The sequence below is a fragment of the Lissotriton vulgaris genome, chromosome 4_1 (genome assembly GCF_964263255.1).
Source record: "Lissotriton vulgaris chromosome 4_1, aLisVul1.2, whole genome shotgun sequence".
NCBI classification, from domain to species: Eukaryota; Metazoa; Chordata; class Amphibia; order Caudata; family Salamandridae; genus Lissotriton; species Lissotriton vulgaris.
The window spans coordinates 1,694,673,848-1,694,698,912 of NC_141691.1; the positions used below are offsets into that span (position 1 = coordinate 1,694,673,848).

General features: G+C 48.5%; 1 protein-coding gene across 1 annotated transcript in view; it reads left to right on the top strand.

Moving 5' to 3' along the window:
- Nucleotides 1–25,065, top strand: part of DECR1 (2,4-dienoyl-CoA reductase 1) — a 211,060-nt gene that overhangs the window by 44,615 nt on the left and 141,380 nt on the right. Inside the window, exon 3 of the mRNA XM_086965977.1 lies at nt 2,911–2,968. Coding sequence (XP_086822103.1) covers nt 2,911–2,968 — 58 coding nt within the window. The remainder of the gene's footprint in view (nt 1–2,910; nt 2,969–25,065) is intronic.

Consider the following 25,065-nt stretch of genomic DNA (forward strand, 5'->3'; position numbering starts at 1 on the left):
CAAATCTCACTACCACAACCTGCTCAGGCTAGATTGGGGGACTAACTACAGGTCCTGAAGATTTGCTGTGACTCAGAGCACGTTAGTATGAGAAATTGAGTTGATGGTTGAGGGGTTGATTCCCTACTCAAAAAAGCAGCCACAATCCTTAAACCGGGTGAACAGCAAAAAGTCATTAAATTAACAGGGGATTAACCCTCTGATCGTTTGGCACAAAAGCAGGCAGGCTTAATTTGGAGGCAATGTGTTAAGTATATATGCAGCACTTCAACAGTAATAAGGTGAAAACCCAAGAAAAATCCCACACCAATTTAGAAAAAATATAGTAAAATGTAATACATTATTTGACACAAAAGCGAAAAAAATGCAACTAGAAGAACCGGAGATATGCAATTGTAAAGGTTTAGGTAAAAATAGTGTTTAAAAGCACAAAGCCCCAACTGTGGTTATCTGATTGCGCGGATCTGGGCAAAGTCACAAGTACAGTCCGACCGTGGTGTAGAAAAGGCTAGTTACAGGGACCAGGTTAGGCCAGCTGAGAATTGCACCTTGCGTCCTTTATGTGGGACATTGTGCTGCACAGTGAAGTAGTGTGGCTCACTGGTTAGAGGCGGCAGACCCGAGAGCAGAGGACGGCCCGGGACCAGGGTTCGATTCCCGGCGCGGCAGGTTTCTGGACCAGGGTCAGCGGACTCGATAATTCTCTCGCCTCGGTGCCCACTCTGATCAGCGATCACACTCGGCAACTCTGGGCATTAGCTTGCCTCATCTTCACTAACGGCCCCACCAGACCGCCGGGGATGCCTGGCCTCACCCTGGAGATACCCATTAAGGGACCATCTCTCAGGGAAGCCAGGAAGGGTTTCGCAGCGGTCGAAGCGCCAGGACGCCTACGGGTAGCAGTGCGCTATATAAATGCCTACACATTTACATTTACACACACACATGCATTTGCGAAGAGTGAAGCATGGTACTGCATCATGCTTTGTAGGTTCCGATGAGGGGCTTCAATGTGCGGTCCATGTTGAGTTTTGTCGCACTGCGTTGGTGCCAATGAGGGATTGCGAGGGCTGCAATGAGTTGCCTTGTGCTGCTTCGGGTTACATTGTGTTGCTTGGCTGGCAGATCACCTTTATCTCCACATCCAATGGTCCCCGGTAGGGCTCACAGCAGGTAGAGTCCATGTGCAGAATTTAAGGATGTTGGAGCTTGTTTTATTTGGATAGCTAGCTCAGGACAGGAAGCCAGCCAACTAGCCCTTGAAGTCACTCTGGTGGTCCTGGGTTCAAGGTGGAAGTCCAGTCCTTCTTCGTCAGGTAGCAGGTCAGAAGAACAGCTGTCCAGTCATTCTTCTGAGTCTTCCATAGGATCAAAGGTGACCTGAAGAGTGGGTCTGAGGGTCACCTATTAATACCTGGTGACCACTCTTGTGGGAGAAGCTTTTGGATTTTCCCCTTGCAGCTTACAGAGGTGTCTGGAATGCCATGCTTCCCTATCCTGGTCCTATTTGGGGGCACAATAGACTAGTTTGAAATCCTTTTTGTGTGAGCTGAGCCACTGCCTTTGAAGTGCAAGCGTGGTAGGTGACCGTTGCAACCTGCCAACACCCAGACCCTCTATTGTGATGCTGTCTGGGTGGAATACACAAACCCTAACTGCCAGATAAACCTAGTCATCTAGTGCCCATTATTCCCCCTACCGGTACGCAGTTCATTTTAATCTTGGCATGGGTTTCCTTCAACATTAAAGATTTGGGGCCCGATGTAGGTAATCTCAGATTACCGATTCTTAAATACCGAATCCTACCGATTCGGTATTTAAGAACAGGCAAATGGGATGTAGGGAATTTTACCGAAAAAATTACCGAATCGGTAAGTTTCGGTAATACCGAATCTGTAAATACCGATTCGGTAATTGCCATTCATTCCTATGGGCCTGGAAGCCCATAGGAACGAATGCCAATTACCGAATCGGTATTTATAGATTCGGTAAAAGGGGGAAACATTGAAGGGTGGCAGGGTGTCACGTTGACACCCTGTTGCACCCCTCAATTGTGTATGGGTGCACATGTTGCAGACATCAGGGCATGTATGTCTGCAACATGTGCAGACATGCCCTAAGGGCATGTATGTCTGCAACATGGCACTGTTGGAAAAGTAAAAAAATATGCTTTTTCCAAGGTTTTCATTATTTACCACCAACTTGTAGTTGGTGATAAATAACGAATCCTAAAAGGGAAAAAACACTCATTTGAGTGCTCCCTACATAGCAAAATCGGTAATTTACCGATTCGGTGTTTTAAGGAATCGGTAATTTACTGATTCTTTAAAATACCGATTCGGTAAATTACCGAATCAGTAAAATGCCCACCTACATCTCATTTTTCAAATACCGGTCGGTAACGGCCGAAATTACCGAATTTCGGCCGTTACCGACTGGTATTTGCCTACCTACATCAGGCCCTTGGTATTTAAGCAGCCCATAGCCTGCTTTAATCACCTTTCCAATCTAGTAAACCCCCTCCAGCATCACTCCACTGTCTGCCTGACACCGGACAGAGTGAATAAAATATCTCTGGCAATGAGCCCTTGTTGTAGCCCGCTGGGTATTGTAGGATCCGCCCAGTGAGGAGCACGGCCCAATGTTGAAGTATTTCACTTTGGTGGGTGTGCACTTGTGCATCCTATATAGTATGCCCTTTTTGACCGTGTAAGATACCATTGCCATTGGTGTCATCTTGGCGGATCAAAGGACAGGCCACCTTAATTGTTTATAGGTGGTTGGTGACCCTGTAAGTGAATGGTTTAACCCACCTGAATTCCCCCTTATCTAATTCATGAAAAGGTTCAATTAAATTGTTGGTAGAAATTAAATGTATTATTAGATAAAATATCATCTATTTGCTTTCAGGAATATTGATGTTTTGAAACAAACCGCAAACGAAATTTCTGCAGAAACTGGAAATAAGGTACTTTGGCATTATTTGTGTGATTATGTTTTGCATATGATGTATTTCCAAACTAATTGTATACCAAGTTTAAGATAGCGGGTCAACATTTTAGCTGCTAATTTAAAGGACAACAGAAAGTGCATTGAGCACAATTAACCAATTGTTAAACACCGTCAATTCAATCCAAGCAAGCTTTATTCGGAGACATTATAACATCCATAAAAGCGCCATACAGTGTAAATAGTTAGAACTTGCAAACCATAAAATGCAAAAATCAAGACTGAAATTAAAATGATAATAAAAACTGGGACAAAATACAATGGGTAGGACATTTTTTTGGCGGGTCTATACCTGCGAACCCAAACGGCAGATTTTAAAAAGGCCCCATAACAGCTTCATCGTTAGGTAAAAAACATAACCTTCTAAAAGCAGACCTGCAATCAGCAACATTTTGACAATTTTTTAAAAAAAAACGGAATTAGAGTTTCTCGTATTTTACATAACATTTACAAATGTCAAATGAAGCATCGATTGACCTAATACATTGTCTCAGGGACTGGGCAGAACATCTAAATTCAGTACAAAGTCCTGGGGGAAGCAAAGCAAATATTTAAAATGGTGTCCGATCTGAAGCTGAATAAGAAAGAGCATTCCCAGAGACTGCGCTCACACCAGATGTAGTCAGTGGAACAATCGGATTCACTCAGATTGAAGTAAGCAGTCACATTGGGCTTCCCCTACATTTCCCTTAGCATCGTAATTCCTCATAGTTATACTGCTTGTGCCACAATCTTTTTATCTACCCTAGTACAAGATAGTGGATCAGTAAACGCAGATTGCATACCAATGTTACAACATTCTGCCTTCACATTTGCCAACCAAGGGATAAGTAACCCTCTATCCAAGGAACGACAACCCATTATAATATCTTTAGATAGGCCAGATTGCAAGCCACAGCAAGACTGGCTGGACCCTAATCCGATCTGCTAAGTAAGAAAGGCCAAGTTATTTGTGGCATATGAGATGCGAGGCTGATCTAGGGACAGACAGGAGTTTCCTACATAGTGTGTTCTCTTCGCGCTGAATGGCCTTACATTTCGAAATGCCCAAGACTCGGCACATAGCAATGGGTAGACATTCTGATTTTATAGGTTTTCAATTCAATTCAAAATATCTTTATTCGAATATAGAATATCCATAAAAGCACAATAAAAAGAAGAAATACAATCCATACATAAAGGCCTATTAAGGCAAAGAGGTACAGTTAGTTTATAACAGTGACTAAAATGGACCACAATTTACGGGATGTATCCTATATTCAAAATAGATGGGGTGCATTTAACAACATTGCAATGATGATATGCAATTCTGCCAACCTTCCTTGAGTACCTATAGCTCTGCGTGACCGTACAGCTGACTTCAGGAATGAACCAATGCGGAAAATTAATTAATCTTCCTCTAGTTTAAACACTACGGTGTGGGCTGCCCTGAAGTTGAAAATGACGAGTTTAAAAAAAAAAAAAAAAAAAGGTATCTATGTTTTCAAAGGGGGGCAAGAGAGTCACGCCTCCCTCCGCTGATTGAGGGAGGCTACATAAAGGCCCATTTGCTATTAAGAATTTCTTGCAATGGGGCACAATATTAGCAGAACATGACCTTCGAGCCAAGAAAATCACGCCAAGATATGGTAAAGTGCACGTGCCACTCAAACGCTGAGAACCAATGGTCCTGTTTGAGAGAGGTGTACTCTTGGGGCTACAGGACATAATATGGGACTTAGTGAATATAGTCTGCAGATCAAGTGAGGCCATAAAATGTATGACGGCATTCAGTAACTGATACAGTGCCCAAGCGGTGCGCGCCATGAGCACTGCGTCATCAGCACAAAGCGGTGTAGGCTGTGGCCTACCCTTTAATATCGGAACATCGGGTGTGGAGCATGCTAGATACAGATGAAGCTCAATATAAAGAATAATTGAAAGAAGAGACAGCACTCACCCCGTCTTACTCCCCGATGTATGACTTTATCTCAGATACCTCTCCCTGTGTACTGATACAGACCCTTGCCCTCCTGTCACACAATGAAAGGCCGATGAGAAACCTATAAATGCTATGTAGAGGGGGGATTATTTGGCAACTCTACATTTTCTCAGGACCAGGTTTAGGATGAGACACTGCTCAATAGATCCCATTTTACGCCTGCACCTGTACTGACAGGGGTATGACACTGACTCCTCTCTCACCCACTCTCTGAACCTATTCTAGATTACTCTTCCCGGGATTTTGTCCGTAGTATTGATTAACAAAATCGGCCGATAACCAAGGAGTGATTGAATGGAGCTATTGCTATTCTACATGCCAATGTTTTTTACATATGCAATAGATATGCCCTCCCCACCTTAATAAAATAAAGGACTGTCAAGTGTTTTTTTTTAATGTAGTATTAACATAGTTATGAAAAGAAATGTCCTTTCCGTAATAAATCGAATCCTGACTGGCACAGGCCACAAAAAGCTTGACATATTAATACATATGTTGTTCTGTTTTACTTAATAAATATGCTTTCGTTGTTGTTAATAGTAGAATATTTGTCTCCAATGTATATAGTCCTGATATGCCACAAGATCAGCTTCAAAGCATGTACATGCTGCACAGCTTCTGTTAAAATGTCAATGCTGTACAGCATGAAACAAAAGGAGTGCACAGACTTCATTTCCAAGCTCTGTATGTGCAGCTTACTTGGTGGCACGCTGTCAGAGTTGCTTGTGGCAAAGCACAGGCTAGCGAGCAGAACCATGACTTTGTTTTTATGACTTTTTCTGACTCTGAAATGCAATAAAAGCATGTTCTCATGAACGCTGGCACAGTCCACTTCCTATAGGATACGGACTATGTTTTCTTTTATTTATTCAAACAATGCGATGGTGAAGGGATTGGGAGCCGTCAGGTATGGGGCTGTGGAGAGCAATTAACACAAGAATGAGCAGCAACCAGGGAGGGGGAAGGGGTGGAAAAGAATAGAGGATTCTTGAGAGCATGGCGTTTTAACACAGATAAGGATTGATGGGGAGGAGCGGGAGTAGCAACATGCAGTAAGTGATATATCCAAAAGAGACAGTTAGTTATGGATTCCTCACCTTGGAATTACACCAGGCTTATTTTTTGCCTCAGCAGTACCTCTGCGCGTTGATAGGTGGTGTTGGTCGACTCCTTGTTAGTCGTTGGCATTGTGGTCACCGGAATGATGTTGTGGTATCTACTTAGACGCCTCCCTCGCACGCTGACGTCCGTTCTTTCTTTTTCCTCCCCTGCCAGCGCAGATCTGGAGAAAGCGGTACCTTGAGTCATTTTTTACTCCATTTTTTTGCGATTTTTGTCCACATCTTTTTTGAGTCGATCGACTCCTAGTGCACGGAGTGATGTCATGTCGGACCGGCTTCAAGGCTTGCGACTCCTGTAGCAAATTGATGTCGGTCACGGACCCGCACCTCGTGAGTCTTTTGTGCCTGGAGCACGACCACAACCTGAAGTCGTGCTCAGACTGCCAGGCGATGAACATGAAGTCTTTGCCGGAGCGGTTCCGAAAGCTTCTATAGGCCCAGCAGTTCACTTCACTCCGTTAGAGGTCCTGATCGAAAGGGAGGTCGCGAGACTGGTCGCTGAGCCACCACCATTTGTCAACAAAGTCTTCATGTAAGTCAGTGGTTCCCAAACTTTTTTGACCCGTGGCTCCCTTGACCTAATTGGCAGTTGGCCGTGGCTCCCCACCATTTTTTTTTACCCGCGCACCGGGGTGCCGCGGCGCACCCTTTGGGAACCACTGGTCTACATGAAGAATCAAGCCTAGACGTGATGGATTCGGAGAGTAGCCATCACTATCTTAAAACTTTATTTGCAATCACAAAGATCTTCTAAAGTACATCTCAATGCATACAACACCATCATAGAGTAGTATAAAGCACTCCCACTAAAAGTAATCCGGGTAGAGAAAGGCTCAGGGAGCTCTGTGGCGTTACAAGAAGTTTACAGGGGGTGGGCTCTGATCATGGGCATCCGCAGAAATGTTTTCGGGGGGGGGGATTTTTTACTTCATCACCATCCCCTTGCACCCTTTTCCCCTCTGCCTTACACCCTTCTCCCCCTCCACCTTGCACCCTTCTCCCCCTCCCCCTTGTACCCTACTCCACCTCGCACCCTTTTCTACCTCGTACCATTCTCCCCTCTGCCTTGCACCCTTCTCCTTCTCCTACTCCACCTCCGCCTTGCATCCTTTTCTACCTTGTACCATTCTCCCCTCTGCCTTGCACCCTTCTCCCCTCTGCCTTGCACCATTCTCCCCACTGCCTTGCACCCTTCTCCTCTCTGCCTTGCACCTTCTTTTCTCTGCCTTGCACCCTTCCCCCCTCCGCCTTGCACCCTTCCCCCTCCTCCATGCACCCTTCTCCTCTCTGCCTTGCACCCTTCTCCTCTCTGCCTCACACCCTTCTTTTCTCTGCCTTGCACCCTTCTCCTCTCTGGCTTGCACCCTTCTCCCCTTTGCCTTGCACCCTTCTCCCCTCTGCCTTGCACCCTTTTCCCCTCTGCCTTGCACCCTTCTCCCCTCTGCCTTGCACCCTTCCCCTCCTCCATGCACCCTTCTCCTCTCTGCCTTGCACCCTTCTCCTCTCTGCCTTGCACCCTTCTCCTCTCTGCCTTGCACCCTTCTTTTCTCTGCCTTGCACCCTTCTCCTCTCTGGCTTGCACCCTTCTCCCCTTTGTCTTGCACCCTTCTCCCCTTTGTCTTGCACCCTTCTCCCCTCTGCCGTGTACCCTTCTCCCCTCTGCCTTGCACCCTTCTCCCCTCTGCCTTGCACCCTTCTCCCCTCTGCCTTGCACCCTTCTCCCCTCTGCCTTGCACCCTTCTCCCCTCCGCCTTGCACCCTTCTCCCCTCCGCCTTGCACCCTTCTCCTCTCTGCCTTGCACCCTATGTGAGGTGGGCTCTGATCATGGGCATCCGCATAAATGTTTTCAGGGGGAGGCACATTTTTAACTTCATCACCATCCCCCTTGCACCCTTTTCCCCTCTGCCTTACACCCTTTTCCCCTCTGCCTTACACCCTTCTCCCCCTCCACCTTGTACCCTTCTCCCCCTCCCCCTTGTACCCTACTCCACCTCCGCCTTGCACCCTTCTCTACCTTGCACCCTTCTCCTCTCTGCCATGCAACCTTCTCCCCTCTACCTTGCACCCTTCTCTCCTCTGCCTTGCACCCTTCTCCCCTTTTGCCTTGCACCCTTCTCCCCTCTGCCTTGCATCTTCTCCCCTCTGCCTTGCACCCTTCTCCCCTCTGCCATGCACCCTTCTCCCCTCTGCCTTGCACCCTTCTCCCCTCCCTGAAAAACCCTATTATTTCCCTACCTATGAAATAACGGGGGCCGGTTATGGTAAATTGGGAGAACCTGGCCTTACATGGGATTTTAACGAGCCACTTGGAAAGAGAACCTGACAGCAGGGTCGGATTGGGATGAAAATTCGTCCCGGGCACACAAAAAAATAGTGGCCCACAATTGCAGTTCGCAACCATTTATGCCGAAAAAGGTGATCGATTTCTTCTTAGCCGTTTGTAGTTAGATTATTTTATTGCAGTTATTTAAAACTTTTGTGTTTCTTGTTTTTTCTCTTATTCCATTGCAAAGTATTTGAATGAAACTCCTAACCTCAATCTGAGAAAACTGTCATCCGGCACCTGAGGCTTGTCTGTATGGTCCTTGTAACCTGCTGTGGGGGGACAAAAGCGTCCTCCCCACACTAGTGGAGTGGTGTGGCTCACTGGTTAGAGGCGGCAGACCCGGAAGCAGAGAACAGCCTGGGACCAGGGTTCAATTCCCGACGCGGCGGCAGGGTCGTGGACTAGGGTCAACGGACTCGATAATTCTCGCCTCGGTGCCTACTCTAACCAGGGATCACACTCGGCAACTCTGGGCATTAAGCTTGCCTCATCTCTACAACGGCCCCACACAGACGCCGGGGATGCCTGGTTTCACCTTGGAGATACCCAGAAGGGACCATCTCACAGGGAAAGCCAGGACGGGTTCCCCAGCGGTCTTCAGCGCCAGGACACCCCGGGATGGGGTAACAGTGCGCTTTACAAGTATCATCATTACATTACATTACATTACTGACGACGTGTTAATTTATTTATTTTATTTAAACACTTATTAAGCGCAGCGAAGGCCCGTGGGCGTCTTGGCGCTAAGTATTTGCTGAAATCTGCCTTAGAGAGGGATGTAATTATTGATCAAATAGCCACGTTTTAAGCTGCTTTCGGAAGGACCACAGAGAGGGGCTGCTCTTTATGGATAGTGGCAACGTATTCCAAAGCTTAGGTGCTGAGACGAGAAATCTTCTGTCGCCCCATGAGACCAGTTTGGTACGGGGTATTTCCAGCTGGAGGAGGTCAGAAGACCTCAGAGATCTGGTGGGCCGATAGGGAACAAGTTGTTGCGTAAGAAAGGCTGGTCCCTGATTATGCAACGCCCTATAGACAATACACAAGGCTTTGAATTTAGCTCTGTTCCTGATGGAGAGCCAGTGAAGTTCTCTGATGGTTCCTGAGACTGATTGAAACTTGGGGACATCACCCAACAGTCTGGCAGCCGCATTTTGGATGGTTTGCAGCTTATTGAGAACTTTTTCTTGGGAATTCAGAAATAGGGCATTACAATAGTCCAAAGTGGACAGGACCAAAGAGGTGATCAGGGTTTTACCAGCAGAAACTGGAAGGAAGGGGAGAATTTTTTTAATGATTCGTAGCTTATAAAAAGCAGAGGAGGCAATCTGGCTTGCATGAGGGAAAAACGTGAGACGATCGTCAAACATGACACCTAGATTCCTCACTTTGCTGACAGGGGTGGGGGGAGGACCCATAGACTGTGGCCACCAGCGGGAGGACCATTCTGGGGTTAAACTTCCAAAGATGACCACCTCGGACTTATCCGAGTTCAATTTAAGGCAATTAGATGCCATCCAGTTCCCTATGGCCTGCATACCCAGATTGAAGTTATCAGCGATTTTTTGGCCGTCATTTCTGATAGCCAAAACCAACTGAGTGTCGTCGGCGTAAGATGTAAGGCTCATCCCATGGGCACGAATGGTTTTGGCAAGGTCCGACACATATATATTGAATAGTGTCGGACTCAGGGATGAGCCTTGAGGTACACCGCACGGCAAGGACAGGGTGGTGGACTGAAAGGGCCCTATGGTGACTACCTGGGTTCTCTCAGCAAGAAAAGAAGCCAGGAGAGTCCTAGCCCTGTGTCGAATCCCCAGTGCTTCGACACGGTCGATCAAGATGGCATGACACTGGTCAAAAGACACAACTCTCTCAAAAGGCTTACTGACACCTACTGGGGCGTAAGATGGAAGAAGGTGCACCAATGGTGTCCTCCTGGCGCCTTACTGTCATTCTGCAAATAACAATGAATGGGCCCAATATGTGGACTGCTCAGACTACCTCTCACCTGAAGCTGGAGCTCTACTGGGAAACCAGCCCAGGTATTTGGAGTTTCTTGAGCCACAGCCTAAAAAAATCGGCCCACAAGCTGGCCTCTGCCACAGGCCCCTCGGGCACAGGCCAACTGCCCATCATGCCAATCCGACCCTGCCTGACAGTGAAACTTAAACTCTGGGTGTGGCAGGACCAAGCGCTGCGTGAAGCGCCTGTGCTTCGGGTGAGGGAAAACCCTGACACAAAGTGTGAACCACGCATGCCCTGCCCTTTGTCAGTCACATACTTTGAATCCCACGTGCTCTATGTATGTATGTATGGCAGTGCTTGGCTTTGGACCACTGTGGGTCTGGGTGTCGCCGCCGCGGTCCCTGACTCTGAGGGTCAAACACACCAAGTCTCTGGAAGAAGGGGTTGGTGCCCCCACTCCGGGTGTAAACGGGATTCTAGGAAAGCCTCACTTGACTCGGACTCAGAAACCCGGCAGCGCTTATTGCTCCCTGGAACAAGTCAGCGCAACCATGCCTAACTCCGAGGTGGAGCTTTGAAAACATGCATGCTGCATATGGCTCCGTGTGTGAAACATATGCGTGGCGAGTCGACCCTGTCTCTTGAAAGATGCATGCTGTATATGATGCGGCGGTGCCTGTCTCGACGTGTGTGAAACACATGCTCTGCGTGTGACTCAGAGCCAATCGTGCTCTGTGTGGCGGTACCATAACTGAAACACACGTGTGTGCATCGCGTTTGGTCCCGGGGTGTAGCTTCCATTGGTGAACCAGCTGCAGTGCCAGTGTCTCACCGCGACTTTTCTCAGATCCACATCCTGCGCGGCGGCGCGGCGCCCCTGGCTTCTCTTCACGGCGTACCAGGGCGCCGCGGCGCACACTTTGGGAACCACAGATGTAAGTCAAAGCACAAGAAGAGGGCGAAGAAGCATTGTCACTCTACACATTCTATTACAAAAACAGAGAGAGGGGGGTCGTAGGGAAAAAGAGATTAAAGACCTACTACAGGTTCACTTCCTCAGCTCCATAGCGTAAATAACAAACAAGAACCTGAGAGGTCTGTTAGCTTCTTGTGGAAAACCATCAAATAAAACAAGTGATCAGTCATATCATTTGGCCGTCCACACTGTGACCTGGCTGGTCCTTAGATCATCTAGACCCCACGCCACACAGTAAGTTGTTAATACTGGAACAGGTCCAAAGTACGCTATGAACCACCAATTGTTGGCCAGGTAGTGATAGTTGAAGAGAAAGTGGTGAAAGCACAGTGGATCCAGTGAAGACACACCCGCTGCCTTTGACACATCTTGTGTCCTCAGCTGGTTTCGGCCCGGCCTCCTCCTCGATGAGGACACAGAGCCACCGGGACATCACCCAACATCAGGACCTGCGCCGACCAGTACTTTTGTACCCCATTCCTCCCCTGATGTTTCTTACCACCTTGAGTGGTTCACCAGAGAGGGTTTAGGAGGACTGGGAGGGGTCGGTGGACCCTCTTGCAGACCAGTTGGCGGACCCGCACTGGAGAGAGGAGTTTGATGAGGCCAGTGGCCTAACCACCTCCCCAGACCTAGGCATGCTATCTCCCCTTACCGTGGCTAGGGAGGAGGTTGCATCTTATGCAGTGGTGTTTCGAAGGGCAGCTGAGACCTTGAACCTCGAGCTCCCTACAGAGGCGGTCAGGAATAACCTCCTGACAGAGGTGCTTCAACCAGCAGTGGCCTCTTCGGAGCCCTTGCTGCCGTTCAATGAGGCCCTTACGGACATCCTTTTGGGCACTTGGTCCAAGCCCAACACAGGGGCTCCTGTGGACAGAATGGTTGCTCAAAGCCACCGCCCAGCCCCGGGCGACCTCATTTTCCTCTCTCCCCATCCTACCCCAGAGAACATCAACGTCCAAAGGCTCAGTCACTTACGCACCACCTGATAGGGAATCCAAGAAGCTGGACACCTTGGGAAGAAGTTTTCTTCCTCCGGCTTAGGCCTGCGGTCGGTGAACATAGCATGTCTGTTGGTCCTTTACTCCCCCTCCGTGTGGGACACGGTTGCGCAGGTGTTGCCACAATGCCGTGAGGACAACCAGGCCGTGCTCTCCCGTGCTTTTGCCAAAGGGAGAAACGCAGCAAAGTTTACCATCCAGTGTGGGCTGGACTCTGCTGACTCAATGGGCAGGACTGTTTCCATGTCAGTAGTACTGAGACGCAACGCCTGGTTGAGGTCCACTGGCTTTTCGTGGGATGTCCAAGCAATGCTTTTGGACATGCCCTTTGATGGCCGTCGCCAAGGCGATGAGGCAGACAATGCGCTCTTTAATAGACTTTAAAGATTCTAGGGCTACGCCAGATCCTTAGGCCTCGCTTTCACCTCCCGCCCAGCACAGTCTGCTTTTCGCCCCTTTCATGGCTATGGAAGGGGGGGGTCCTGCCACGTTCCGCCCAGAGCCACAGGTCCAGCCTCTGTGTGGCCGGGGTAGTGGATCTCTCCGCTGTTGGTCGGGGGGCCTACGGGCAGGCCAGTCTGCCAGCGCTCCTTCTGCAGCAGCCTTTAAACCCCCCTTGTCCGACCTTTAAAGCCCATCAATTGCCAGTGGGCAGCAGGATTCGCCATCACCTCCCCTACTGGCTGAACATTACGGTGGACAGGTGGGCTTTGCCATTAGTCTGAAGGGGCTACTCACTCCCCTTCGGGACTACCCCTCCATCCATGCCACCTCAATACCATCGCAAGTTGGAGGATCGCTATACCCTCCTCCAACAGTAAGTTACAGCTCTCTTGGCCAAGGGAGCCATCAAGCGCGTTCCTGCCCCAGAAGTAGGTTGTGGTTGTTATTCCCACTACTTTCTGGTGCTCCAGAAGGACAAGTGCCTGTCTCCTATCTTGAATCTTAGGAACGTCAACCGCTTCCTCCGGAAGGAGAAGTTCAAGATCTTGACACTGGCTCAAGTCTTGTCTGCTCTCGACCCTGGAGACTGGATGGTAACGTTGGACTTGCAGGACGCTTATTTTCACATCACTGTCCTGTCGGTCCACCGGCATTACCTGCGGTTCACGGTAGGCCACGAGCACTTTCAGTTTACTGTGCTCCCCTTTGGCCTTACCAGCGCCCCTCTGTGTTCACAAAAAAGATTGCGGTGGTCGCACCTCATCTGCTCAGATCAGGGGTCCAGTCTTCCCGTATCTCAACAACTGGCTGTTGAAGGCGGGCTCTCCCCAGGCTGTCGTCTCCCACCTCCATACTACGGCAGAATTTCTGCATTTGCTGAGGTTCACTATCTACGTACCAAAGTCACACCTTATCCCCTCTCAGAAACTCCTTTTCATCTGAGCGGTTCTGGACACAGCGCAGTTTTGGGCTTATCCTCCCGAACAGTGAGTCCGGGATATTCGGGCTATGATTCCGATCTTTCAGCCTCTATCCTGTGTTTTGGTCAGAATGACCCTGAGGCTACTGGGCCAGGGGGCATATTCTTTCCGGTTGCATCCTGATCGCAGAGGGAACTGCTCACCAATTGCAGTGGTGGCTAACGAACCGGGATTAGGTCAACGGCAGATCCCTCTCCCTTCCCCAACCAGAGTTCACAGTGGTGATGGATGCATCACTGCTGGGGTGGATTGGCCACATGGGAGAGGCGGAGATCAGAAGCCTCTGGTCTCCATATCAACCTTCTGCAGCTTTGGGCGATTCGTCTTGCACTAAAAACATTCCTTACCTCTGTCCGGGGAAGAACGGTGCAGGTGTTCACGGACAACACCACTGCCATGTGGTATTGCAACAAACTGGGTGGGGTCGTGGACCATGTGTCAAGAGGCTCTCTGCCTTTGGACATGGCTGGAACTTCAGTGCATATTCCTGGTGGTTCAACACCTGGCAGGTTCTCTGAATGCCAGGGTGGCCGAACTTAGCCGCAGGTGCATGGTGGATCACAAATGGCATTTTCTCTCAGAGGTGATGAAAGGTCTGTTTCAGCAGTGGAGACAGCCATGGTTAGATCTATTCGCCACAGAAGAGAACGCACAATGTCAGCAGTTCTGTGCGTTGGAATTTCCAAGGTGGCACTCGCTAGGCAACACTTTTCGTCGCGAATAGAGTTGCGGTCTCCTATACGCCTTTCCACCTATACCACTTCTCCCCAGAGCGCTGAAGAAGGTCAAGCGCCCCCCGGCCCAATTCATTCTTGTTGCCCCGGATTGGGCACGGAGAGTCTGATATCCCGAGCTTTTACACATGGCCATCGATCCTCCGATCAGACTGCCTCTTCAGGAGGATCTTCTGTCGCAGCAGCAGGTGACGGTCCTCCACCCGAACCTGTCCAGCCTCCACCTCCTTGAGTGAAGATTAAGCAGTGACAGTTGAAACCTTTGAACCTTCCTCCCGAAGTCTGTAATGTTATCTTGGCAGCCAGGTATCCCTCCACTAAAGCTGTATCCGCCTGTTGATGGAACAAATTCTTGGTATGGTACAAAGCAAAGGCTGTGGATCCCCTTTCTGCCCCCTTTCAGAAGTTCTCCTCTTCTTTCTTTCTTTGGCCCAGCAGGGCTCTGCTCTTGGCACTCTCAAAGGTTATCTTTCGGCCATTTCTGCCTTCTCTTTTCAAGTCTCCTATTGTAAATCGCTTCCTTAAGAGGATTACTCACTTGTTTCCTCCTATTCCTTTCGTAATGCCCCAGTGGGACTTGAACCTAGTTCTGACCTACCTTATGTGCGCTCCTTTCGAGCCGCTACATAACTGTCCTCAGACTCTTGACCCTTAAAACTGCCTTTCTGGTTGCCATCACTTCTATTCGCAGGGTGAGTGAGCTACAAGCCCTTTCTTCTAAACCTCCTTTCCAGGGCTGTTCATTCAGACAAAGTTGTCTGCCGCACTAGGCCTTCTTTCCTTCCCAAAGTGGTTACCTCTTTCCATATAGGATAGACCATCACTTTGTCCACCTTCTTTCCACCTCTGCATTCTTCTAAAGAGGAAGAAGCTCCACCGTCTGGATCCAAAATATGCAATTTTGTTCTGTCTTGATTGCAGAAAAGAATTCCGGGTGGATGACCAGCTCTTTGTTGGTTATGTGGGCACCAAGAAAGTTTGGGTCTTGCAAAACATGAACCATCAGCCATGGGTTGTTCTGTGTATCACGATCTGCTAATATTTAGCTAAAAAGGACCTTCAGTTGGGTTGCGTGCCCATTTCACCAGAGCAACGGCAGCCACCACTGCTTTGGGATGTGCAGTCCCCATTCTTGACATCTGCCAAGCAGCTACGTGGGCTTCACTGCACACTTTACCAAACCATATCGCCTGTACAGCAAAGTCCGGAGGGACTGTCTCTTCGGCCATTCAGTTCTCCAGGACTTTTTGGTGTGAACTTGGTTCACAGACCCACCACCGGGGTTGGTATTGCTGGGGTATCTATTCCAAGGTGAGGCATCCATAACTGTCTCTTTGAGATGAACAAGTTACTTACCTTTGGTAATGATATATCTGTAAGAGACATAGGTTAGTTATGAATTCCTCAAAGCCCCACCCATCCTCCCTGTTCTGCGAACTGATTTCTAGAGTAAGGGACTCCCCTTTTCAGGGCCCTAGGTTTTGTGCACCAGTGGTCAGTGTCTTGTATGGCTCTGCGCTTCTGGCGTGGAATGCCGTGGAATGTCGTGTAAAGAACTGATGTCAGAGTGCAACGGCGGCATCTAAGTAGATACCGCGACATCATTCCAGCAACCACAATGCCAATGATGAACGCGGAGTCGACCAACTCCACCTATCGATGCACAGAGGCACTGCTGAGGCAAAAATTCTCCGGATCCTGTCCGACGCCTGGGGGTAATTGTAAGGTGAGTAATCCATAACTAACCTATGTCTCTTACAGATTTATCGTTACTGAAGGTAAGTAAATTATTCTTTACAAACAGACCAATAGGCAGATCAGTGCCAGTCAGCTCCTCAGTGCCCTGTGAACCACTTAAATGAAGTGTTTATGCTTTCAATATGAATTTCATTTTTATGAAAGCATGTCAGATGCAGTCCCCCTGCTTATACAAGGAGCATCCCTCAAAATAACAGCAGCCCGTGGTTACTCTTCTAGCCTTTATGGTGAGGGGAGGTGGCGGCTCTAGGCTCATGGTGGCCCTGGGCAGGGAGCGTAGGTAGGGGGCCCCAGAAGAGGGGGTCCGGGCAGAGCGCGGAGGCCAGTGAAGAGGGGGGGTCAGGGTGTTTGGAAGTGGAACAGAGCCGGAGGCCACCAAATCCTTGCCAGGGGCCACCACGCAAATATGTATACATCCTCTGAAGATTATTATATTAAGGATATATATTGGTGTGGTGGCCCCTGGGGTTTGGTGGCCCTGTGCAGGTGCACAGCTTGCACATGCCTAAGGCCACCCCTGCATGCTGGACTAATACTATGAGCCTGAGCAGGCACGTAGTGTTCATCGGGCACAAAAAAGGAAAATAAAGATCGCGGACCCTAGACCCAATGTAAGAATGGCGGCTATGAATTCATAAGTTTCCTTCATTTGTGGGTACAAACAGGCACTCTTTGTGTGGTAAAAATATAAAGTAGATTCTTGAAGTATATTCAAAGCAGCTAAACTAAATAAAAAAATCAATAACTGCACATATCTAGTTGTTCTGGAGATCAAATTAACCCCACTTAGAGCACGGCTTCAAAGCAACAGGGGAAGTGGAGGGGTGAAGAGGCACTATAGGGAGACAACGTGAAAATTCATGCCAGCATCAATTTGTTACGATGTTCTAAATCTAAAGGTTCACTGAACTTGCTTATGTAGAGACTCGTGCCCGCATATCCGAAAGCTCTTTCAAAACCTTGGATAAGAAAACAGTCCCTGCCCTTAGCGCTCGTTCTTTCGTCTGCACAAGAGACAAAGTCCAAGCGAATATTTTTCACACTGACCAACTCAGGAAGTGAAATACTGTTGCAATGCTCGTCACCTGGAAGCAATTGTGAAACCGACAACTTGAACAAGGCTATTTTAAAATACACTGGCAAATGACCCGGATGTTGACTGCTCACCCACAACAATGTCTTAACCATTTATTAATGGCATCTTTTCAAGTACGTGAAAATTGTTTTAGCATAAAAAATAAATGGGCAGAAAGGCTAGTAGTATCTTGCGACATATTGGACATCTGCCAAACCAGAAGGGTTTATCACCTTGGATACATCTCGTAAAATAAGAATTCAACATTCTCTTTAATAAATGTGAAGATAGGTTTCAAAAGCAAATGATTTCTAAAAAGCATGGGAACATAGGAACTGTAACTTACCTCACTGGGAATGGTGTCATGCTATCTTCATTTGGTTTAAGGTGGAAGTAATTTTACACTTTTTCCGGTAAAATGGTCATAGGGCAAAATATGCATAACATTTAACAAATCAGTATTGCCAAGCATTCCTGTGTAAGGCAGATGTGGAGAAATCAGTTGTCTCATTTCTAATATGATGTCTCCAAAGGGAGAGGCTGTGGGACAGGGGTCAGAGTTGCTAACTCAGGAGCTGGGAGGTGTAACGTAGTGAGCAGGGCTGGGCTCTAGGACCTGCCCGGCTACTCTGGAATGCAGAACAGGAGGAGCCTGGAAGGGAAGCAGGCAGATTTTAGGCAGCGCTAAAGGAAGTGAGAAGTAATAAAGCAGCTCCTGAAATACCTTCTCGTGTCTGTGTTGTTTGTGGCCCATAGACCCGACTTCTGGCGACGAGGAGTGGTCACGATCGTCAGAGTGCGTTTTCTAGCACAGGACTGGTGGCACGTGTTGGCGAATGCACGTCTGGCGATTCTAAAATCGCCGTGAGAGTTGCGATGCGAGCGGCGGCGGCTTGTTTTGCAGATTGCGGTCCGGGAGCCTACCCTGGCCGCGTGTATCCTGGCATGGTCTGCGGGAGACCGGGAGCCCACCCCGGTTGTAAGGCGCATGGAAACGGCGTGCCGTGAAGTGCTGTGATGCGAGCTGGGAGCTCACCCCAGTCGCGTGTGCCGAGGGACTACATACCTGTGGGGTGAGTGCTTGAGAGTGCTCTGCTGTGGTCCCGGTTGCTGGAGAGCCCTCGTGGATGTGAGGAAAGTGAAGTCTCGCGAGATTTCAGCGGCGGTCGTTGTGAGGTCAAGCACCTGCACCTATCCCCTGCAAGGGATCCCTGGCGGCCCTTTTGGAGTCAGGCGAAGTAATGAAATCATCAAACCTTGGCAAATGTAACTCAAGTGTTTTTTTTTTTTCCAAAAAATTTGAGCAAGTGCTTCTGTCAAGATATAGAAAAAAAACAACCTTGGCAAATGCAAATTGGACAGTGGTTCAAGAAATAAGAGCAAGTATCTTCTTTCAAGGACTACAAACAATCTTGGCAAATGCAAAGTGGACGGTGCTTTTCTCTCAAAGGATTAGATCGTCTTCACCTCCTTCATGTCTACGTTAGACATATAGAGTGAACTGTCAATTGTGAGACCATCAAGAGGTGTCACAAGGAGGCGGCTACGTGTTCCGTGTCTGTGACCGACGTTTTCACATCTAGAAGTCTTTGCCTTGCTACAATGTCCACTACACCACCGCCTCAACAAGGCCTACCGCCAACCAACACTGGTCACATGGGGGTGCTGGGGGTCTCGTTCTTGCGCCCACCTGACCCTATGGTCCTCGAAACTGGGCGGAGGAATGGGCCTTCGATGGAAAGAGTGGCTCAAGGACTTTGAAGACTTCATGAAAGGGTCGCACGTGTCTGATGAAGAACAGCAGTTGATAGCGTTGCTCAATTTGATAGGGAAAGATGTTGGCCAGATCATAAAGTAACTACCAGCGGCAGTGGCGTCATCCTACACTGCTGTGTGTAGGCACTGAATCTGAAGTTCTGCTCAAAAAGAACATGGACTACGAGAGAGATACATTTAATCTAGCGGCTCAGGAGAAAGATGAACCCATGTGCGTTTTCATCACACGCCTTAGACGTTTGCCTCGATATTGTGAGTTTGACTAGTTTTCGACAGAGGATGCTCTTCACCTAAGAATTATTGAAGGGTGTCAGTCGGAGTCACTGGGCAGGAGACTACTAAAGAAGAGTTATTCATTAGATGAAATTGAAGAGATGACACGAGTACATGATCAGGCCGAAGAACACGCTAAGAAAATGGAAGCGGGCGGAGGGAAAAACGGGAACAAGCATTCAGGCTCCAGTCTCGTAACACACATACATATTCACCTACCAAACCGATGTCTTCCAGGTCCAAAGTTCAACTTCAATCTGCAGGCTATCGACATCGCAGCTCGAGCACAACCAACAAACGACAAGAGTGTCAACTTCAGTGTTATCGCTGTGGTTATGACTTCTCTCATGTGGATGCCTGCCCTGCACTTGGTCAAAGATGCAGAAAGTGTGGGAGAGAAAATCACTTCGCGAATGTATGTAGCTTGTCGAGGAAAGAAAAGCAGCGAGATCATGGAAGACAATCTAGACCAACGAGCAACCGTCATCATGCCAAAGCGGTAAGAGTCCGCAGAGATTAGTCTACAGGATCGTCTCACTCCAGCTGCCAGTCTCACAGAACATATCGGTCCCTACCCTCGTATTCACTAGAGTCAAGGTCACCGTCACCCATCTCACTAGACAGTGATGAATACATATGTATGGTCGCCGCGCCCAGTACGCCTGAAGAAATACCCCCGGCTCAACATCAGAATTAGTACTCACTGGGCCAAATTTGTGTTGGACAGCAGAGCGTCTCTCAACTACATACCGGTGTCTGAATATCATAGGATGGAAAGACCCCCTCAGCTAAGCAAAGGTCATGTGTGAGTCTATACCTGGATGTCCAAGAAACCACTTCCTTGCCTCGGAAAATTTTCACCCAACCTCACATATCAAGATCCCACAATACCGGCGTATATTCATGTCAATGATGGGTCTGAGGTAGACTGTCTTCTAAGTCTTCCTACTGCTGAACGACTTAAATTAGTGGATGTACTGTACAAAGTTGATGATTAACTTGATGTTCAGAAGTTTCCCAAATTGTTCAAGGGGCTCGGAAAAATGGTTCATTGTCAGATCAGGCTACATGTAAACGAACAGGTCACCCTGTAGCCCAACACCACAGAAGGGTCCCTTTTCATCTTCAGCAAGCTATAGAAAAGGAATCTACTCGAGGCTGACATCATTGAACGAACAGAAGGACCCCCACCATGGGTTTCTCCGGTAGTAGTTGTACCAAAGAAAGGGAGAGTCGGACAAAGTCTGTTTGTGTGTGGACATGAGGGCACCTAACACTGCCATTGAGAGGGAACGACACCCAGGACCTTATATCGGTGATATGATTGCCTCCCTAAATGGTGCCAAGATATTCTCCAAACTAGACCTTAACAACGGTTCTCAACAACTAGAACTGCATGAAAGGTCCTGTTATATTACCACTTTTTCAGCCCGCGTAGGCTTGTTCAGGTACAAAAGACTAAGCTTTGGGTTTGTTCAGTGGCTGAAATCTTTCAGGAAACCATCAAAAAAATCATTCATCATATCCCAAGTGCTCTAAATTATAGTGACGATATCCTGATTTATGGATCAACAACACAAGAACATGACACAGCCCTGGACCGCATCTGTCACGCCTTCATGGAAGCCAATCTGACGCTAAACAAAGAAAAATGTGAGTTTCACAAGTCAACTCTGAAATTCTTTGGGCACATCTTCTCTGGTGCAGGAATGAGACCTGACCCCGAAAAAGTGGCTGCCCTTAAGTACACTCAAAGTCCCCGTGATGCTGGGGATGTGCGTTCATTCTTAGGGATGGCAAGTTACTGTGCCCCATACATCCAAGATTATGAGACCATCAGCTATCCCCTCAGAAAACTCACCAAACAAGGGCATCCGTTTCAGTGGTCCTCCCGATGTGAACAAGCTTTCAAAGAAATCAAAACGGCGGTAGAGTCAGTAAACAACATGGCTTATTTTGACCCAAAAAAGAAGACTGAGATCGCGGTTGATGCTAGTCCTGTAGGACTGGGGGCCATCCTAGCTCAGTACAACACAGACTGTGACCAACGATATATCATTGCTTATGCCAGCAGAAGCTTAACAGACACAGAGAAAGCATATTCTCAACCAGAGAAAGAAAGCTTGGCAGTTGTGTGGGCTTGCAAGCATTTTCACATATTCATATATGGTAAGCACTTTACGTTAATCACAGATCATCAAGCTCTAATCACCATCTTTGACAATCCCTGGGCCAAAATGCCACCAATGATAGAGAGATGGGGTCTTCGTCTTCAAGAGTACACATACACCATTGTGCACAAGCCGGGATAAGCTGCAAATCCTGCTGACTACATGTCAAGACACCCCAAGGAATCAACCAATTCCAGGCCATCAATAGCTGAGAAATATGTACACTTTATAGTGGCTCATTCAAGACCTCCGTCTGTCCCTCTTGAAGCCATCTGCGATGCCACTCGTGATAACAGTACGCTGCAAGACGTAAAACGGCGCATACAGACCAGCAGCTGGCGACACCTGGAGGACCACGAGCAAGACGAACGGATTGATGTACAAGAACTGGCCTCTTTCAAGCATGTGAAAGAGGAACTATCAATTTCTGCCAATGGCCTGATACTACGAGACAATCGGCTAGTCATCCCGAAGCAACTGCGTCAAGGAATCCTCAACCTGGCGCATGAAGGTCATAGAGGCATTGTAGCCACTAAGCGAGCATTGAAGGAGCGAGTTTGGTTCCCGCTGCTAGACCAAATGGTTGAGCTCACGCTAAAGGACTGCCCCCAGTGTCAACTGGTAAGCCGACCTGAGTCGGCTGCACCCCTGCAGATGTCCCCACTGCCGGAAGGTGTATGGCAGCAGGTTGCAGTGGACTTCTTTGGGCCATTTAAATCTAGGCAGTACATTCTAGTCATCATGGATGAATACTCACGTTTTCCCATTGCACGATTTATCACATCAACCAAAGCGTCCAGTACAATACCTATTCTTGATGAAGTGTTTGCAGCCTGGGGCATTCCAAAAGCCATGAAGACTGACAATGGGCCCCCATTCAACAGCCAGGATTTTGCAGACTTTGCAAAGTACCTCAATTTCAGACACCGTAAGATCACTCCACTATGGCCATAGGCCAACGGTATGGTCGAGAGATTCATGTCCACACTGAAAAACTATTCAACAAGCTGAGCTATCTCGGAAAGATACCCAAGTAGCATTAAATGAGGTATTGCGAGCATACCGAAACACGCCTCATTCCACCACTGGCAAGTGTCCGGCAACTTTGATGCTGGGCCGGTCAATGCGCACCAGAATACCCATGGTAGAATGGACTGATGGAATGGCATCTCACGACTCCGAACATGCAGAGGTCGCTGTCATTGACCAACTGAAGAAGGAAAGATTAAGTCCTATGCTGATAACCGAAGGAGAGCTTATTGCACCTTGCACTTTGCCTATTTTACACTTCCCCGGTCGGTCCCCGGTCCGTCACGGCTATCTGTGCCGCTTGAACGGAGGGACGCGACTCCTCCCCCTGCAGACTTCAAAAGCGCCAGAATTCAACAGCCTCGCTGGTGAGAGCAGCGTGAGACAGGCGCTGGTGACGAGCATTGCGCTAAGGAGGTTTTAGCTAATGTGTGTGGCTGTTTTAAAGTACCACAACTCGTTTTAGCACTTGTATATTTTGTGCTTTTAAAATCAAGATCGATTTTTTTAATTAGTGTGTGGGTGAACTGGTGTTATTAAACTGCTTATTGCACCTTGCACTTTGCCTATTTTACACTTCCCCGGTCGGTCCCCGGTCCGTCACGGCTATCTGTGCCGCTTGAACGGAGGGACGCGACTCCTCCCCCTTGTTGATACACTTCCGGGGCACTTTCTCATATATTGGAATGTGTCCACGGCCGCGCAGCGGTCGTGCGCAGCGGGCGCGCCGATGGCGCGCCGAAGGCAAGCCCGTCTGCGCCCGTCCGCGACCGGACCGCGGCCAGGGCCTGCCACGCTGATGGTTTGATCTCAGACACAGCCAGGATTGTCTGGTCCAAAGAGGAGCTGGTTGCTTTAAATTCGAAGCTGCCTTGCAAAGCCCTATTGGATCCAGCTGCCGATCAGAGTCTGCAGATCTGCTCGCTGTGCGGCTTCCCGCTGAGCTGGGTTACTCTCTCTGGCTCCAGCTCCTCCTACATATCTGCTGACCGGCCTGACTCAAGCTGTTGCAGCCTGAAAATGGGTCTCTTAAACTGCCGGTCCATGCCCAAACACGCCGATGACATCTGGCTATTGCTTGAGGATGGTGAGTGGGATGCGATGTTTTTAACCGAAACATGGCTGAATGAACACACTATGCCTACCATCGCCCTAGCGGTGCCACTTGGTCATAAAATGTGTTTCTCTAATAGAGGGGATGGGAGGCGAGGCGGGGGGGTGGCCCTTCTCTTCAGAGATTGCTATAAACTCACGTCCTCATTACCCACTACAATTGCCGGGTTGGAAGGCTTGTTCTTCTGCCTACAAATCAATCCCCGCCAATCCCTGGCAGGCATGGTTATTTACCGTCCTCCAGACTGCACAGATACAGCTCTTTCGGCGCTTATTGACGCCATTGTCCAAAGTTCTGTCCTCCATTCCTACTTTATAGCTGTAGGGGATTTCAATGTGCATGCTGATGTGGCGGCTTGTCCACTTGCCGAACGGCTTATTTCAACACTGAATGCCGCTAATTTGACACTATGCAGCACAGCTCCCACACACAAAGCAGGCCATATGCTTGACCTAATTTTCTCCAATATGAATGATCTGGTAGTGGGTTCACCTATAGAGCTGACTTGGTCGGACCACGATTTAATCCCATTCTCGGTCAGGCTACCCGGGCCAGGGCCCAAAACAGGGAGACGCTCCTTTTTGAAGAGGCAGTGGAAAAGCTTGATCCCTGAAAACATAGGCCCTGTCCTGGCCCACAACCCTCCTATACTCTCATCTGATGTTAATAAGGATGCAGTGGCTATGTCAAAATGGATTGGCGATATGGTGAATTCCATTGCGCCAGCTAAACGGGCTATGTCCCTCAGAGACTCCCCCTCCGCTCCCTGGTTTTCTGAGGAACTGAGGGCGGAGAAGTCCGCCTGTAAAAAGTTAGAGCGACTTTGGAGGGTGGACTACTGCAGCCTGGCGAAGGCACGTTACAAAGCCGCCATCCGCGCTCTGCACAAATCTATAAAAACTGCTAGGAAACTTTTTTTCCTTACCTCCATCCAGCAAGCAGAACACTCTAGCAAAGAAGTGTTCAAGATAGTGCAGTCTTTTTTTAAACCCAGATGTATTGAGCTGGATGTGACTCCGTCTGACAAACTCTGCGATACTATATCTGAATATTTTGAGAACAAAATTCTGAAAGTATCTGACTCTTTTACTCCTGCAGTAAGCACTGTTAAATCTGATGTTATGGAGCATAAAGCGCCGCAACTAACTTTGGGCCAATTTCAACCAATCACACGAGATGCTGTTATACAGGAAATTAACAGTTGCAAATCAGGATCTCCTGATGATCCCTGCCCACCAAAACTCTGGAGTTTGATGGCGGATTTTGTGGCACCTACTCTCCAGCACATATGGAATGTGTCCATTTCTTCTGGAGTGTTCCCAGAGTGC